The 16,767-nt window shown below is 39.4% G+C and overlaps 1 protein-coding gene across 6 annotated transcripts in view; it reads right to left on the reverse strand.

Moving 5' to 3' along the window:
• Nucleotides 1–16,767, reverse strand: part of sec24b (SEC24 homolog B, COPII coat complex component) — a 63,209-nt gene that overhangs the window by 30,489 nt on the left and 15,953 nt on the right. For all 6 annotated transcript variants that reach the window (XM_072914891.1, XM_072914892.1, XM_061976779.1 and 3 more), the window contains 15 exons: nucleotides 16,173–16,256; nucleotides 15,479–15,645; nucleotides 15,214–15,398; nucleotides 15,033–15,135; nucleotides 12,682–12,808; nucleotides 12,492–12,601; nucleotides 8,525–8,637; nucleotides 8,334–8,452; nucleotides 8,206–8,261; nucleotides 7,908–8,114; nucleotides 7,711–7,834; nucleotides 4,624–4,782; nucleotides 4,367–4,540; nucleotides 287–397; nucleotides 29–204 (listed from right to left, as the gene is read on the reverse strand). In XM_072914891.1, the coding sequence (XP_072770992.1) occupies nucleotides 29–204; nucleotides 287–397; nucleotides 4,367–4,540; nucleotides 4,624–4,782; nucleotides 7,711–7,834; nucleotides 7,908–8,114; nucleotides 8,206–8,261; nucleotides 8,334–8,452; nucleotides 8,525–8,637; nucleotides 12,492–12,601; nucleotides 12,682–12,808; nucleotides 15,033–15,135; nucleotides 15,214–15,398; nucleotides 15,479–15,645; nucleotides 16,173–16,256 (2,015 nt within the window). The remainder of the gene's footprint in view (nucleotides 1–28; nucleotides 205–286; nucleotides 398–4,366; nucleotides 4,541–4,623; nucleotides 4,783–7,710; nucleotides 7,835–7,907; nucleotides 8,115–8,205; nucleotides 8,262–8,333; nucleotides 8,453–8,524; nucleotides 8,638–12,491; nucleotides 12,602–12,681; nucleotides 12,809–15,032; nucleotides 15,136–15,213; nucleotides 15,399–15,478; nucleotides 15,646–16,172; nucleotides 16,257–16,767) is intronic.

The raw sequence follows: 16,767 nt of genomic DNA on the forward strand, positions 1-16,767 counted from the left end.
GTATGATGTATGAAAGGTAGGCGCGCACCTGTTTGAGCAGAGACAGGATGTAGAGAGGGAAAAGGCGCATGACGGCGGGCACCACCAGGCCGGACTGCTGCAGGTTGGACACGTTGCTCTTGTAGGCGCTCACAAAGTCCACCGCCGCGTTCAACAGGGCGTCACGGGCGTCCGAAAGGCTGGATGATATGGAGCGGTCGATTGCTGCGATATAAACAGAATAGAGGTGACACCTCGCCACAAGGACTTTGGAGCTCACTTTGAAAGGCAAATGTTGGTGGCTCACCCATGTTGGCGAGCAGACAAGTAATGGCCTGGACGTCGGCACCAGCATACACGTCACTCAGCTGGTTGACCACAGGCAGACAAAGGGTGTGGACGCGGATACGCCTCTTTCCTGTGGCATTAGACAGGCAGAGGTGACCTTTAATGTCCTCTATTTTGCAAAAATGACCTATTATGTGTCACTAGGATCAATAAGGTGACAATTTATCTCCTCCCTCACTGGTTTGCTACACTTTGAGAGAAGAGGCATTCAAACATTTGTTTTGAAGTAACGGCTAAAATTGTGTTTATTTCTTTGGTCAGTGTTTAATGAAATAAACAAAAACAATTCTACATCCATAAATTGACAATTCTACAGATTGAAAGGGTTTAGGCTGAACTTCACACTTACTTCGCCTAACTCTATTTACAAACTCAAATGGAATATGTAGTAAGACCTAGAGCTGGGCCAATTAAACGACATCAATATACAGTACAGGCCAAACGTTTGGACACACCTTCTCCTCATTCAATGCGTTTTCTTCGAGAGAATGCCAAGAGTGTGCAAAGCAGTAATCCGAGCAAAGGGTGGCTTATTTTGGAGAAACTAGAATATAAAACATGTTTTCAGTTATTTCACCTTTTTTTGTTAAGTACATAACTCCACATGTGTTCATTCATAGCTTTGATGCCTTCAGTGACAATCTACAATGTAAATAGTCATGAAAATAAAGAAAATTCATCGAATGATGACAAAGTGTGTCCAAACTTTTGGCCTGTACTGTATATCGTGTTATAAAATGCGTTCAATAAATATATATTTTCTTGGTCGGGAAGAAACCGAAAAGAATGAACGTTGGTCGGTTGCATGAACAAAGGCACTTGCGATTTTGGTCAGTGTTGCAAACTCCTCAGCAAGGAAAGTAGCTATTGGCTTGATCGATTGATTGATTGATTGAGACTTTTATTAGTAGATTGCACAGTACAGTACATATTCCGTACAATTGACCACTAAATGGTAACACCCCAATAAGTTTTTCAACTTGTTTAAGTCGGGGTCCACGTTAATCAATTCATGGTAATGGCTGTCCTAAAAGTCGCGAGTTAACGCCATCGCTGTACAATAGATACACAAGTGAGTTCAAAAAATGATATTTATGATTAAAACTGCATTCTTAGTTGTTTTTGTTATGCATTGATAAATGTTAAGGTATGAAATTTGAACAAAAATAATGGAGGGTTGTGATATTCACTAACAAACCAAATCTAATGACTGGCTCATTAACATGAACAATGGAATTGGGCCGTTGCAGTGATTTATATTAGTATGGCATGGCGGTGAAGAAATATTTACATCTCACACTTTAAACCTAGGCGGAGACTGTGGCAGCTTCGCACATGCGCATTTCATTTGCAGTCTGGAGGCGTGTGGATCTCCTCTTTGCACTGACATGATGAGCTAGATAGCGGAATGTTCAACTTTTGTCAGACAGAGACACAAACGCGCGGACGATTTTGAGGTTAGTAAGTGACGGAGGCTGTGTGCAGTAGGCACATCAAATTAGGTGAATTATTTAAGTGTGGCAGTAAAGAAACATTTAAATTTCCAGTCCAGACTTCCGGCTAGGACCCAAATGGATACGGCAAGTGATTTGCGCAATTATCGCCATAAAATGTAGCACTTGTCACTGCTCGTTGATGACGCTTTCACCTCAGTCTCCAAGACTCAAGAAAGTCTCAAATAACACCGCAAAGAGTCGTTAGAATTGGCGTCAGTAGCTGTTGACCAAAAAAAGTAACCAAGAGGATCGGAAAGTCGCCAGATTTAGCGAAAAAGTGGCCAAGTTGGCAACACTGGGTTTGGTAAAATAGCAAAACAGGAAATGGTCAGTGAGCAATGAGAGGGACATGCTAAACAGCCAATTGTGTAACAGTATCAAATATCGTGTTTGATTGCGTCATCTCGCTGTTGATTGAGAAGAGAAACTACAAATGAGTGCTGCAGAGAGCAAAGAAATTGTGGATAAAACAGGAAAAGTCACCTCAACAGTACGCCACTTTTAAAACTTGTTTTCAAACACACTGTAGTCTTTCACCGTGCTCATCTTTTCTTTTTAACCGACGTCCGTTCCCTATTCGGATGTGCGGAAACAACAGTAGGAACCAAAGTGCAGGACTGTACCAAAACAAATAACAGAATATAAGAAATTAGCTACTTAAACAATAATTTGGTCAAATAATATTTAAATAACAATTACTGTGTCACATTAATTCATTTCCATAACAGAACAAATTAAATGTAACACAGACACGCAACTTCCTGGCTGTAAACATGCAAATACTTGTTCTTCTCAGCTTTCTCTATGTTTACATTTACACTTTGCACCATTTTCTTACACTTTATTAAGCATTTCTTACATATTCCTTATTTTTGCACTTTCAAGTTTTTTGTGATTTTAGAATTGACATTTAATTTCCTTCCTGCCTTGATAGCTGAGGGCATTATAATCAGAGGAAGGTTTCATTTCAGAAAAAAAAAACATTTATTATATTTTTCTCCTGGTCCATATTTTCCATGGGTCATGAAAAATATCAATAATTATCGATATAGACCAGGGGTCAGCAACCCGCGGCTCTCGAGCCACATGCAGCTCTTTAGTGCCACCCTAGTGGCTGGCTCCCTGGAGCATTTTTAAAAAAGGTTTGAAAATGGAAAAGGATAGAGGAAAAATAATTTTTTGTTTTCATATATTTCTTGTTTGAAGACAAACATGACACAAACCTTCCCAATTGTTAGAAAGCCCACGGTTTGATATGTTTGTGTGTATGCTTCACTGATGACAGTATTTGGTGAACATCGTTTTATCCTACCAATTTTGGCGGTTCTTGAACTAATCATACTGTGGACTGTGACGCAACATTTATTTACATGTAAAATCTTCCATTCCTTCTCTGTCTCATTTTGTCCACCAAACGTTTTATGCTGTGCGTGAATGCACAAAGGTGCGCTTTGTTGATGTTATTGACTTGTTGGAGTGCTAATCAGACATATTTGGTCAGTGCATGACTGCAAACCTAATCAATGCTAACATGCTATTTAGACTAGCTGTATGTACATATTGCATCATTATGCCCTTATTTGTAGGTATATTTGAGCTCATTTAATATCCTTTACTTTTATCCTCTTCGTATATTATTTAGTTTTGCATGTCTCATGACACATTATCTGTATGTAATATTGGCTGCATTTCAGATAGTTGTTTGTGTGCCATGTTGTTCCAGACCACAGCAAACATTACCGAGCTTGCCAAAGATTGTAATAAATCTATTAAAAGAAGACAACCTGCCGTTTCCTTTAACTTGGATACACATTTATAACTTTGACCAATGTAAACCAGTTATTTCCAGGAGTTATCTCACCATCTGAGAAGCTTCTGATTTACAAATGGTTTCTAATGTAAAAATGTGTAGAATAAAGATTACATTTCAACATTTCTGTCAACGAAGATTCGCTTCAGCCTGCGACACATAGTCATTTTGATAGTAGGCTATTATAGCTATTATAGACACTTATGTCATGTGTTGCCTTCATTATAAGACTTATATACAGCTTTTAATTTTTTGCGGCTCCAGACAGATTAGTTTTTTGTATTTTTGGTCCAATATGGCTCTTTCAACGTTTTTGGTTGCCAACCCCTGATATAGACCGATATAAAAAACTTACATCGTGATAACAGTTTTCAGCCCTATCGCCCAGCCCTCATAAGACCTTACATTATAACGCCTTTGATTCTGACTTCGCAAAATGAAGGGCAGCTTTGTTTAAAAATAGCACTAAAAAAGAAGGAAAAAAGAGGCTTCATTTCATATAAATAAAAGCCTTTATTACTTTCAACTAACGTACTAGCTGTAAGTTTAATCACTTAGTTTTTCATGATGTTGCTGTTAACATGTGAGCGTAATATTAGCACTTTAGCTCACATACTTTTGCTAGTGTTGCGTTTGTATCCTCATAATGGCTACGCTCACGTTGCAGTGTCGAATGTCCAAACAGCAATTTCAATAGGGCCCTTCCCGTGCTCTGCATCACCCCGGGGCTCACCTTTACAGGAGGTGTAGAGGAGCGCTGCCTGGAAGCAGGCCAGAGAAGAGTCCGCCAGAGAGTCGTCGATTGACATTTGGACAGCGAAGGCCGAGTCCGGGTTTACGTTAGCAAGGGACAGCAGGTCGGTGGAGCGTACAAAGAAGTTACCGTGGAAGGTATGGATGGATAAACCTAGAGGGACGACGAAAGTCAGCTATTTAAAAAAAGCGGCACAGACTATATTACCAGACTATATTTAGGGAGGGAGGGCAAACCTTTAGTGCATCGTATTCTCATTACTGCCTCGAAGCCCATCTTTCTGGCGAGGTAGCGCTCCAGATCCTTCTGGAACTTCTCCAGCTGAGCTGGATTGTGGATGTGATGGAAGGAGGGGTAGTAGAAGATGCTGCCGGCAGAGTATTTGGATATACAAGCTGGAATGCAAAGCGAGGGACACATTTAAAGGGGTTATATAATGATTTTTTTTCGACATTTAAAACCCTTCATTGTGGTCTACATAACATGTAATGGTGGTTCTTTGGTGACAAATGTGTATAAATATTTTTACAGACCTATTTTCAAGCCATTTTTCTTCTCCCTTTTAAAACGGTTTGTTTTGAGCGGCGGAGTTTTAATTGCAAATGAACCCCTCCTCACCACGCTCCCTCATGCTCAGTAAGCATTCGCACCCGCCCGGCGGAAATGTATTTTTTTTTTTTTTAGCTTTTTTGATTCAATCCTGCACTTTGGACAAGTCAACTGTTTTAAGGGACTTTCAACACACGCAAAATGATTGATTGCATTCAGACAGGTTAAAATGTTGCTAAAACCATCACTTTTCTATCAGTCACAATGACTTTTAAAAACAAAAATATTACAGCAAAAATCATATGGGTTGATTGACATGTTTATTCTGTAAGCTAACTTCAATAGTTTGAAATTATTTTGACAGTTAATGCCAGTTATCCTGTCAACCTTTCACAAGACTTCAATTTGTTAATTGAAAGTATAAACAGTATAAACACTTTTTACAGTAAACAAATGGTAAAACAGTACTAAACAATTCCATTAAAAAAAAAATTGGTGTCATTATTAACTTTCTGTCCAAGCTTGTATAATCTACTGCCTTGTTCAATTGTAAAAAATATTCTGTGCCTAAAATTCACATTTCTATCACAATTATCATACTGTAAACATGGTAAGCTAACTTCATTAAAATTAATAGTCCTGTCAATAGCATGGAATTACAATTCAAATGTAGTTTTTTTGTAAGCCTTTCAAAAGAATTCAAAATATGAAAAATTAATGAAAATTAATTTAAGCCATCAGACACTTGAAAAGTGGCACATCACATCTATAATGTAATCATTTTAACTTTTCAACAGAAATAGCACTGCAAAAATATTAAGGACATACTTCTGTATTTTGGTAGTTATGCTGTCAACATTTAACAACACTTTTAACAGTATAACAGTACTAAACAATTCCAATAGATAACATTGGTGTCATTACCTTTTTGTGGCTAAAATCCAAATTTAGCAACGGCATTAGACTTGTGTTTTTTTGTCCCAACGTGGTCTTTTACATCGCTAATTCCTCCGTGTCCGATCGAAAAATCTTGTCTGCACAAGGTGCAATTTGCATAGTTTTCACCCTTTTTGGAACGGATAATTATTCCCGGATAGGCTTTTGAATATTCTTCACGGAATGACTGCAGTTTTCTTTTCGGTTTAAGACTCGTTTGCGATTTTTCTCCGGCTGATTCCATGATCGTTCGCTCGTTTGGAAACAATGGGCAACAGGTGCCTCGTGCTTGGCAGCGGTGCTATAAATAGCCTCGCGCATGGCATTCGGAATGGCTCGATAGGAAGTTACGGGAAGCAGTGTCGATTGTGATTGTTGTTACGCGATTTCGTGAATAAAACTTAAAAAAAATAAATAAATTTTAATTAATGAAAAACCGTATTTTTTATCACTGCAACCATAACCCGGAATAGGTTGATGAAAACCGTACTAATTACGGGAAAACCGGAGTAGTTGGCAGGTATGCAGATAATATAACTTTATTGATCCACAAGGGAAATTGTTCCACACAGTAGCTCAGTTACAAAGGATGAAAAGTGTAAGGATGGAAAGGATAAGGCCCGTATTAAGTAGACTAAACATTTACCATAGTAGCAATATAAAATATAACATATATGTAATATTTACATATTACATATACAGTATATAATATGTACTGATATTTTATATTATTATAATATAGCAGTATAGCGAGAACAGCGGCTTACTGAGTTTTGTTGTCGGCACCAAGGAAGGAGGCGATGTGGGTGGACGAAAGCGAGCAACGAAGCCCAGCTACAGTACAGGTCTGGAACTATACGCTGACTAAGGTTAAACTTCTTCCAAGTCTGTAACTTTCTAATGCTCGATCCTGTACGTATACATTAAAAGACTTCCTTGTTGTCTAATGTGGTTCTTTGGTCAAAATGTTGCATAGATTATGCTTGACAGATCATCTTCAAGTCGCTTTCTGACCCTCGTTTCAGGATGTGCTGTTTTGTGGGCGGTCTTATTTACATGGCTCCACTTCGACAGCGTCTTCTCCCCGCCATTTTTGTTGTATCGGTGTAGCGTGCAAGGACGGCGGTGGAAGAAGTGTCAAAAGATGGAGCTAACCGTTTTAATGACATTCAGACTTTACTTCAATCAATAACAAAGCAACATCTCCTCATCCAGAAACAACAACAACCGGTCAGACGTTTTTTCACGGGAAACATTTCCGGATGAGAAGATGCTGCTCCGTTATTGATTGAAGTAAAGTCTGAATGTCCTTAAAACAGTTAGCGCCATCTTTTGACACTTCTTCCACTCCCGTCCTTGCACGCTACACCGCTACAACAAAGATGACGGGGAGAAGACGCTGTCGAAGGTGAGCCATGTAAATAAGTCCGCCCACAAAACGGCGCATCCGGAAGCGACTGTCAGAAAGCGGCTTGAAGATGATCTGTAAAACATCATCTATGCAACATTTTGACCAAAGAACCACCATTACATGTTATGTAGACCACAAGGAAGTCTTATACATTTAGAAAAAAAATCAAAAATAATATGACTCCTTTAATGCTCCCTATAATACTTTTATATGAAAAAAGATCCAAAATAGACCATTCATCAACAGTGCGCCTTATAATCCGGTGCGCCCTATGGTCCGGAAAATACGGTAAAATAAATATTGATTTCAGATGCAAATCCCAAATACACATAAGCGGGTACCAATAAATTAAAAAAGTTGGTTTTGCATAACAGGACCCCTTTAGGACACAGTGAGAGAAGCGAGTGGTGAAAGGTGGGACTCTTACCCAGCGAGGCGAGGTCGGAGTACTGAGAGCTGAGAAGGAAAAGATCAACACCGATTTGCTGCCCCGAGCAGTCCAGTGCAAATTTCTTATAGAAGTCTGTGGCAGGGCCAAGGTGCTGCACTCCCTGCCAGCATACACAACAAACGCATGGAAAAAATACTTACAAACAATACGTAGAGATTTCCTATTTTCCCTACCTTGGCTTTGGACCGCTGAGTGCGGTCCTCTCTGGACTGCAGCGAACCGGCGCCCAGCGTGGGCAGCTGTGTCTGGAACACGCTGACACGCCCCCCGGTGGACGACATGAGTTTGTAGGCGGCCTGTAAGGCGGGGCCGAGCGCGCTGTGCATCTCCTTGCTCTGGCTGAACATGGCGGGCAGGGAGGTCAGCAGGTCCTTTACTAGCTGCGCCCGCCGAGCACACAAAAATACAATTTATTCTCATGTAAACACGGACAGATTATCCAAAAAAAAAAAATTCTAATAAAAAGTCTACCTCTTCACTCTCTTTCCAGTTCACCATTAGACTGTCATGAGATGGTATGAAGACATCTGGAAGGAAAAAAAAAGAAGTGAGCGACAGTCACTTGAAGATGATGTCCACGTTTCCAAAGGGGTTCATACCGTCTATATCTGTCACCACCAGCATTTGCGGCTGTGACAGCCCCTCCTGGAGGTTGTAGAAGTGCACGGTGCTGTCAAACGTGAGGAAGCCCAACTTGGTGCGGGAGTCTCCGGGCAACCTGAGGAACATCAACTTTTGTAATCTAACCTCTGTTCTCTCTTTTTGGGCGGAAGGTCCTCCCGACACTCACTTATCCAGGTTCTCCAGGAGCGAGTCGCAGAAATACTTCAGGTAGCCTGACTCCACGGCGTTGTGGGAGACGTCCATCACGAACAGGTAGACGGCCGGCTGAGGTGGCCGCAACTGAACTTGCAAAGATGCATGTTAATTAGTGGAACTGTGATATGTGGCCACCACTCTCCAATGCAGAACATCTAATGCTAACACCACCGCTTCAACTAAAATGAATTAATTTCCTGTGGGAAATGTCCAATACAACAACTATTTCATCATGATTCCAGGCCTCGAATTTTTACTTTTTAAGGTCAAGGCAAGTGTTGCCTTAAAGGAGGGCTCATATTTTAGGGCACCAAGGCAAATTAGAAGGGCACCAAGGCAAACATTATTTTTTTTCGAGGTATATATATATATATATATATATATATATATATATATATATATATACAAAATAATTTTGAAAGATGGCACCTGAGGGCCATTGTAACTGCACTTTTTGTCCATATAGATAAAAATAGTGTTCATGTATGAGATCCAGGGCTGCCAATTATGGCCAAAGTAATAATTAAGATTATTGATATCAATATTAAAATCACGATTACTGATTGTTAGTTAAAGCAGTGTTGGGGTGTGAACGTAATACCATCATGTCATTTGTAATGTCTAATAAAAAAGGCTATAGATAAACGTGATCCATATATTCAAAGAAAAATATTCTTTTTTTTTAAATCTTTAACTTGTCAGCTTTTTGTCATTTCATGATGCCTTTATATCTATTTTTACATTTTGAAAGAGGGAATTTTTTTTTGAAAATATATTTTTTTAAGTCATGTACATTTATATGTACCGTATTTTTCGGAGTATAAGTCGCTCCAGAGTATAAGTCGCACCGGCCGAAAATGCATAATAAAGAAGGAAAAAAACATATATAAGTCGCACTGGAGTATAAGTCGCATTTTTTGGGGAAATGTATTTGATAAAAGCCAACACCAAGAATAGACATTTGAAAGGCAATTTAAAATAAATAAAGAATAGTGAACAACAGGCTGAATAAGTGTACGTTATATGAGGCATAAATAACCAACTGAGAACGTGCCTGGTATGTTAACGTAACATATTACGGGCTTCACGGTGGCAGAGGGGTTAGTGCATCTGCCTCACAATACGAAGGTCCTGAGTAGTCTTGGGTTCAATCCCGGGCTCGGGATCTTTCTGTGTGGAGTTTGCATGTTCTCCCCGTGACTGCGTGGGTTCCCTCCGGGTACTCCGGCTTCCTCCCACTTCCAAAGACATGCACCTGGGGATAAGTTGATTGGCAACACTAAATTGGCCCTAGTGTGTGGATGTGAGTGTGAATGTTGTCTGTCTATCTGTGTTGGCCCTGCGATGAGGTGGCGACTTGTCCAGGGTGTACCCCGCCTTCCGCCCGATTGTAGCTGAGATAGGCTCCAGCGCCACCGCGACCCCAAAGGGAATAAGCGGTAGAAAATGGATGGATTATGGTAAGAGTCATTCAAATAACTATAACATATAGAACATGCTATACGTTTACCAAACAATCTGTCACTCCTAATCGCTAAATCTCATGAAATCTTATACGTCTAGTCTCTTACGTGAATGAGCTAAATATTATTATTTGATATTTTACGGTAATGTGTTAATAATTTCACACATAAGTCGCTCCTGAGTATAAGTCGCAACCCCGGCCAAACTATGAAAAAAAACTGCGACTTATAGTCCGAAAAATACGGTACATGTAGATACTGTATCGGGACAGAGCCATTAAGAGTTTGAGCAGAAATATAGGCTCCAGCACCCCCCGCGACCCCGGAGGGGACAAGCGGTAGAAAATGGATGGATGGATGTCATATAGGAATTAACTATACACAATAAAACATTAACAAAATGATATGTCGCTGTAATGATTTTTGAAGTAAAACCTTTGTGACATGAAACAAAACAGAAGTAATGTAAAACAAACATGGCGTTTACTATTTGATATCAAAATAAAACACAAAGCAGTTTGGCTAATGAAGATGAAGTCTAATAAACAAGCTTTGTTCTTCTCAAACGCCTCCCTAGTGTGTCAGTACAACAGTTTGGCCAACAAAAATAAAGAGGAGCGACACCTCTCACATCGAATACACAATCTTCACAGCCTTCGTTCAGTTCGATAAGATGACAAAACATTTTAGCTAGTATTGATGTACTGTGCATTTTTCCCGTGGTCAGCGAGGAAAATGAGGAAGTGTTGTGTGTCTTGGAGTGAAACATGGAGACGTGTGTGTGCACAGAGGAAATACTTTCTAAGTATTGAGCCCGTTGTTTGCATAATATTGGCAATAAAAGCTAAAAAGAGTCAGACTTTGTGTCTCTCCTACTGGACGATACACAATACATTGTAGGGTTGTACGGTATAATGGTACTAATTGATTAAAAACGGTATTATACTGCTTCTGAAATTTTTTTTCTTTACCCAAGACATGTGGTGACATTGCTGGTAAAACGACCAGACGCGCATATTAGGCAAAGCACACGCACAAAGTACTTACAAGCAGAGACAGTGTGTCGATAGAAAAGGGAGAATGGACGCATTTTGGCTTAAAAACTAACGATAATGTTAAAGCCATAAAGCCCCGGAGGCGCTTAGCTCTTGCACTGGTTAGTCGTTAGCGGCTAACGTACATCCGCAGTCGGTAGTGTTTTAGCTACTTCTAAATTACTAATCCTCGTCTCTATGGTGAAAAAAAACCTATGTTCCTTACAAGTATCATCCCTCCAGGACGAGGAATAGCTAAACATGCTTCACTACACACAATAGGAGGATACAATAGCTAACAACAACCTCGCGCTCCTTAGTGTAAATAAATGCCGTACACAGACATTGACTGTAACAATACCAAGTACAAGAGCCGTATATAGTCGATATTTGTTATTATCACAAACTGTTTTGTCATTGTTTTCATTGTTTATAAACTCAGGAAATACGTCCCTAGACACAGGAGAACTATAGTTATGACTAATGTATGACCCTGTAACTACTTGATACTGGATACCAGAATTTGTAGTATCACTTAAACTGAAAGTAAGCAGATATTAACAGTAAATAAACAAGTAGATTAATAATCCATCATAATTTTGACAAAACAGAGTAAATGACACAATATGTTACTGCATACGTCAGCAGCCAATTAGGAGCCTTTGTTTGTTTACTTACTACTAAAAGAAAAGTCGTCTAGTATGTTCACTATCTTATTTAATGACAAAATTATTTTTTAATTGCTATAAGCAACGTATGTTTAACGTATCATAACATTTTTTGTCAAAATAAAGCCAATAATGCCATTTTTTGTGGTACCCTTTCTTTTGAAAAGTTATCAAAATACATTCTGGTACCCCAATACATTGTATTGTATTACTTTATTCTGTTTTGGCGTTAAAAAACCCCCTTCATTTTTAAGGTGTGGCGGCTAATATGTTGCCGTTTTGCAGCGCCACAATCAAATACATTAAGGGGAAACCCTGGGACTGTCACACAAGAAGCAACCTGGAAGTCTATGATATTAAGTAGTTATTTATATTAGTCTTCATATGTCTTACTTGTATTTCATTCTTTATCTCTACTCATGGTTCTTACTATTTTACAAGTTTTATAATTTTTATTTTCCAACGTTCCGAGGCCATGGTCTGATGATCTCCTAGTGCAGATTGCTCCTGTGATAGTGTTTACTCACATGTCTCCTCTGTACTCAGCCATGCAATCATTGGTCCATATAGTTTCATATGTGTGTGTGTGTATGTGTGTGTGTGTGTGTGTGTTTGGTATATGTGTCTGTGCGTACGTATGTGATAATGGGGGATATAGGTCACCGGGGTATTGTTTTTAACTTTGTAAAGCACTTTGCGTTGCATTTCTTTTATGTATGAAAAGCGCTTTATAAATAAAGTTTGATTGATTAATTGATTGATAGTCCTCTCACCATGTAGTCTGAAGAAGCGATGAACTCCACGGTGGCGTTTTGGACCTCTGGTCTCTTGTGGGGTTCGCCGTACGACCGCGTGACCGGGTTATACATGAACTCATCCGGTACTAGAAGAAGAAGAATGCACAAGAGTGTTCCGCGTTGCAGGGCCACATGAAAGCAAACGTGTCACTAAAGGGTTTTGTACCGTCATTGACCCCGTAGCAGAGGTTACACTTCCACCGGCGCTGGTCCAGGAAGGTGACAAAGGGGTTGATATAGGTGCGGCAGGAGCGACAGCGCACTATGGTGTTGGACGTGATGACCGGTAATTGCTGCAGACACATTTGAACACTTGATGTACCAGCTCAAATTACTAATGACACTGATTGTGGGAGTATACATGAATTGTTTTTAAGAAGTCAAGTAAGTCAATGTTGCTGGAAGGCTGGTCTGACATTTCTCGCCTAATGTGCTTGTCTACTTCTTACATAATATGCGTGACCTTCTGACCCTCTTACCAACTCGCACCTCTAAAAATAAACACTAGCTGCCCCTTATCATCCCTTCTATATTTTAAAGAGCCTGTTTATGAGCACCAAACACGAGAAGAATATGTTATCTCCTTCACTTGCTTGCTCCACTTAAAAGCAAACAAGTAGACAATTAAGACGTCCTAAAAAACCCAAAACCTCCTTTCTTCTTTGCAATGATACCGCTTGATGTATGCGCCCACTACTTCAAAAGGACAGCTATGGAAAAACCAACACAAAAAGCAGGTTTCTCTACACCAGCCTTTCTTAACCATAAGGCTGCATGCACCTGCTAGATGGAGCTGTACTTAACTGTAATACAATTTTACACCTCTGGTGGCAGTAATGACAATCTCAAACAAACAGAAGAAGTCATTGAGAAGTTTAAGTGCAAAAATGTTGACTAAAGTGGTTAAGCTGTGTTTATATATATATATTTTTTTACAGCTTTTTTAAGAAACAATATAGTTTTTGATAACACTTTAGTATGGGGACACATTCACCATTAATTAGTTTCTTATTAACATGCAAATTAGTAACATATTGGCTATTATTTAGTCATGAAGTACTTATTAATGCCTTATTCTGCATGGCCTTATTATACTATCTATCTATATTATGCCATTAACTAAGAGTCTTCCCTCAATGACCTCAGAATTATTGCTTACTAGTAACCCTAACCCAAACCCTTTTATGTTCCCCTAATGTCCAAATAACTCTTTGTTACTTTAATAAGCAACTAATTAATGGTGAATATGTTCTCCATACTAAAGTGTTACCCAGTTTTTTTTATTAATAATTTAGTTATTTATTTATTTCATCACTGAGTAATTGTATGTGAAACTCTTTTTCATCAGTTTTTATGAGTCCCTTCTTTTGCAGTATAACGGATTAGTGTTTATTTTTGTAATCAGCCTGACCTAAGCCTTGATAATAATCTTTGTGACTAAACACATGGCTTCATATCATTTTGACAAGGTTTATCCTGCTGAATTGAGTAGGTTAGATATAATTATTGAATGTGATTAAAAAACAAGAGTAAGATTACTAATTCAGTGTTAATATTAGAGTGGGTGCCACAGGAACCTCTGTAGTGAAAAGGTTGGGCCCCGAGATCAAAACGGTGAAGAACCCCTTCTCTACAACTATCCGTCAGTCAGCTACAGACATAAAAGTTTGATCATTTTGTTTTTCTTCAGCGAGCAGGTTAACCTAGCATGCTGCTGCTGTTAAAATGTGTAATGTTAGCACTGTAGCTTATACACCTGTAGCTATATGCTAGTGTTGCTAAAGTTTGAGTGTTCCTGTTGCACTTCCTAACACTATGTTGTTGTGATAGAGGGCATCTACTTAAAGGGGGACTGCACTCTTTTTGGAATTTTGCCTATCGTTTACAATCATTATGAAAGACATGACAACGGATGGATTTCTAAAAAATAAATTAAAAAAGCATTCTAAATACTAAATACACGTAAATAAAAGTCCGCTTACAATGGAGGCAATGGGAGCTCTACTATTCCGCCCATAAAAACCGATAACCATTCAAAAAGCGCCAACAACAACTAAAAAAAAGTGTATTTCCCCTTTAAAGTGCAGAGTTACAGTGTATATGTAAAAAGTGGACGTTGTAAAACTTTTAAAATTGTGTTTCTTCGAGACACCTGTGGACAAACACAGCTTATTAGCATTAAAGCTACAGACACACAAAGCACAGGCTTACTATAAGCACTTTTAAACAGTCTACATTCTACACACCTGATACACTATTGTGGGACCTTTGAGACAAAAATTGGTGAAAGATACTTTAATATGCGGAACAGTTTTTGGTACTTTCTACAGATTTTGATTGCATTACGGTACCTTGTGTGTGTTCCGTTGCATCTATTATGGTATGTGAGACAAGTGCAAAGTTTCAGTGTTAAAAAAATTAGACGAAGTGTTATAAAATACTGCCATTAACTAGTTTATGTGGTTTAGTAACTCATTTAAGTGAGGTTGAATAGTATTTTTGGCGCTCAGATCACACCTGTAGATCTCTGAAGGGGTGAAGGAGAAGGCCGAGTGGGAGTCTGGCCTTGTTGAGAAGAGCCTGAGTTTGAGGGATGCTGGTTAGGGTGCATCTGATTGTCCTGTTTGGGAGAGAAACAAGCATTGTATTAAATATATGACATCACTTTATTATTTAAGTGTCAGAAGAATGTACGTACTGTGGGCTGCAGTTGACCTTCCTCAGCTCAGAGCTCAGGTTGGGTTCAGGTGCTTCCAGGGGCCTTGGAGGCAGCAAGTTCTTCTCCTGCAACAGGTTGAGCGGGCTGAGGGCTTCCACTTCCAACTCCGGGACCCCGCTTAGCCCTCCCAGGGCCGCAGAAAGCTGGGACAGGCTTGGGAAGGGCTGAACACAGACGCACAAGTTCGTACATCCATTTAAAGATTGACGTTTTATCTTATTTCAACTGAGGAGGGGTGTCTGACCTGGGAGTACGGCTGGTAGCCTGATGGGCCAAGCAGGTCTTGAGAAGACGACGGCGGGTTTGTCAGCGAGGTGGGTCCCTGCCGATAGGCTGGCTGCATGCCGGGGTAACCGTAGCTACTGTAGGGGGGGGCTTGATTGGTCATGTTGGCGGAAGGTTGCATGGAATCTGCGCGGGACAATTAAAAATGTGTACTTAAAAATATGCAGTATTGTGTAATCTAGTCAACTGGTTCACAAATGGAGGCACTCATGCTTTTTGAGTACTCCAAGGCACTCAAGGCACTGAGTGTTGTTAAAAGGAAAGGCCATGTAACACAGTGGTAAAAATGCCCCTGTGACAACTTTTTTGCAACATGTTGCTGCCATTAAATTCGAAGTTAATGATTGTTTGCAAAAAAAATTTAGTTTCTCAGTTGGATCATTAAATATCTTGTCTTTGCAGTCTATTCAATTGAATATACGGTAAGTTGAAAAGGATTTGCAAATCATTGTATTCTGTTTTTATTTACCATTTACACAACGTGCCAACTTCCCTGGTTTTGGGTTTTGTATATATCTATCTATTTAGAAAAAAATAATAGTGATAAAAAGACCATTAAAGCAACAGACCGAGCGGTGAATTTTTCCATTTGCACAGTATTATATTAATGAAACTCATCTGCATGAACAGCAGATTTAGTGCAAAAGTGGTACCTGGATAGTTGCCTCCTTCCAGGGAATCGTAGCTGTTGGGCACCGGAGACGCGCTGCCAGTGGTGGAAGATGACGTGTCGCCGCCTGAAAGCATCACAGTGAAACAACACGGCCGTTATTAAAAATGAACAAAAGGGAACAAAAACCATTCAGGGAAATGAAAAGATGGAAAAGGGAGAAGTTTGAAGGATTGTCACTTTTAAACTATTGGAATTGGAATGTTATTGTTAGGCTTGCTTTTGATTTGTCACATAGTTGTGCATCTTTTGGAACCTCTCGGGTAAAAAGAAAGAAGAGGCACAATGAATGTATTCTTTTCAGATTGTCTTTTCAAGAACAATCCTAAATGACAAGCGAAGAGAAGCTCCAATAATCCAATTAGCGGACCTGCAAACTTACTGTAGTGGATTATGTGCTCTGGGAAGCCATTGGGACGGCTAAACCTCTTGTAAGACTACTCCTGGAAGATTTAAAGCAAGAATATGCGTTTACTTGGATGTTATATAATAGCTGGTTGAAGGAATTGCATGGAATAAATTATTTCTATGAGTAAGAGTTGTATTTATCAACAAGTGTTCAGTTCTTTCCAATTTTT

This window comes from Nerophis lumbriciformis, linkage group LG16 (genome assembly GCF_033978685.3).
Source record: "Nerophis lumbriciformis linkage group LG16, RoL_Nlum_v2.1, whole genome shotgun sequence".
Taxonomy (NCBI): domain Eukaryota; kingdom Metazoa; phylum Chordata; class Actinopteri; order Syngnathiformes; family Syngnathidae; genus Nerophis; species Nerophis lumbriciformis.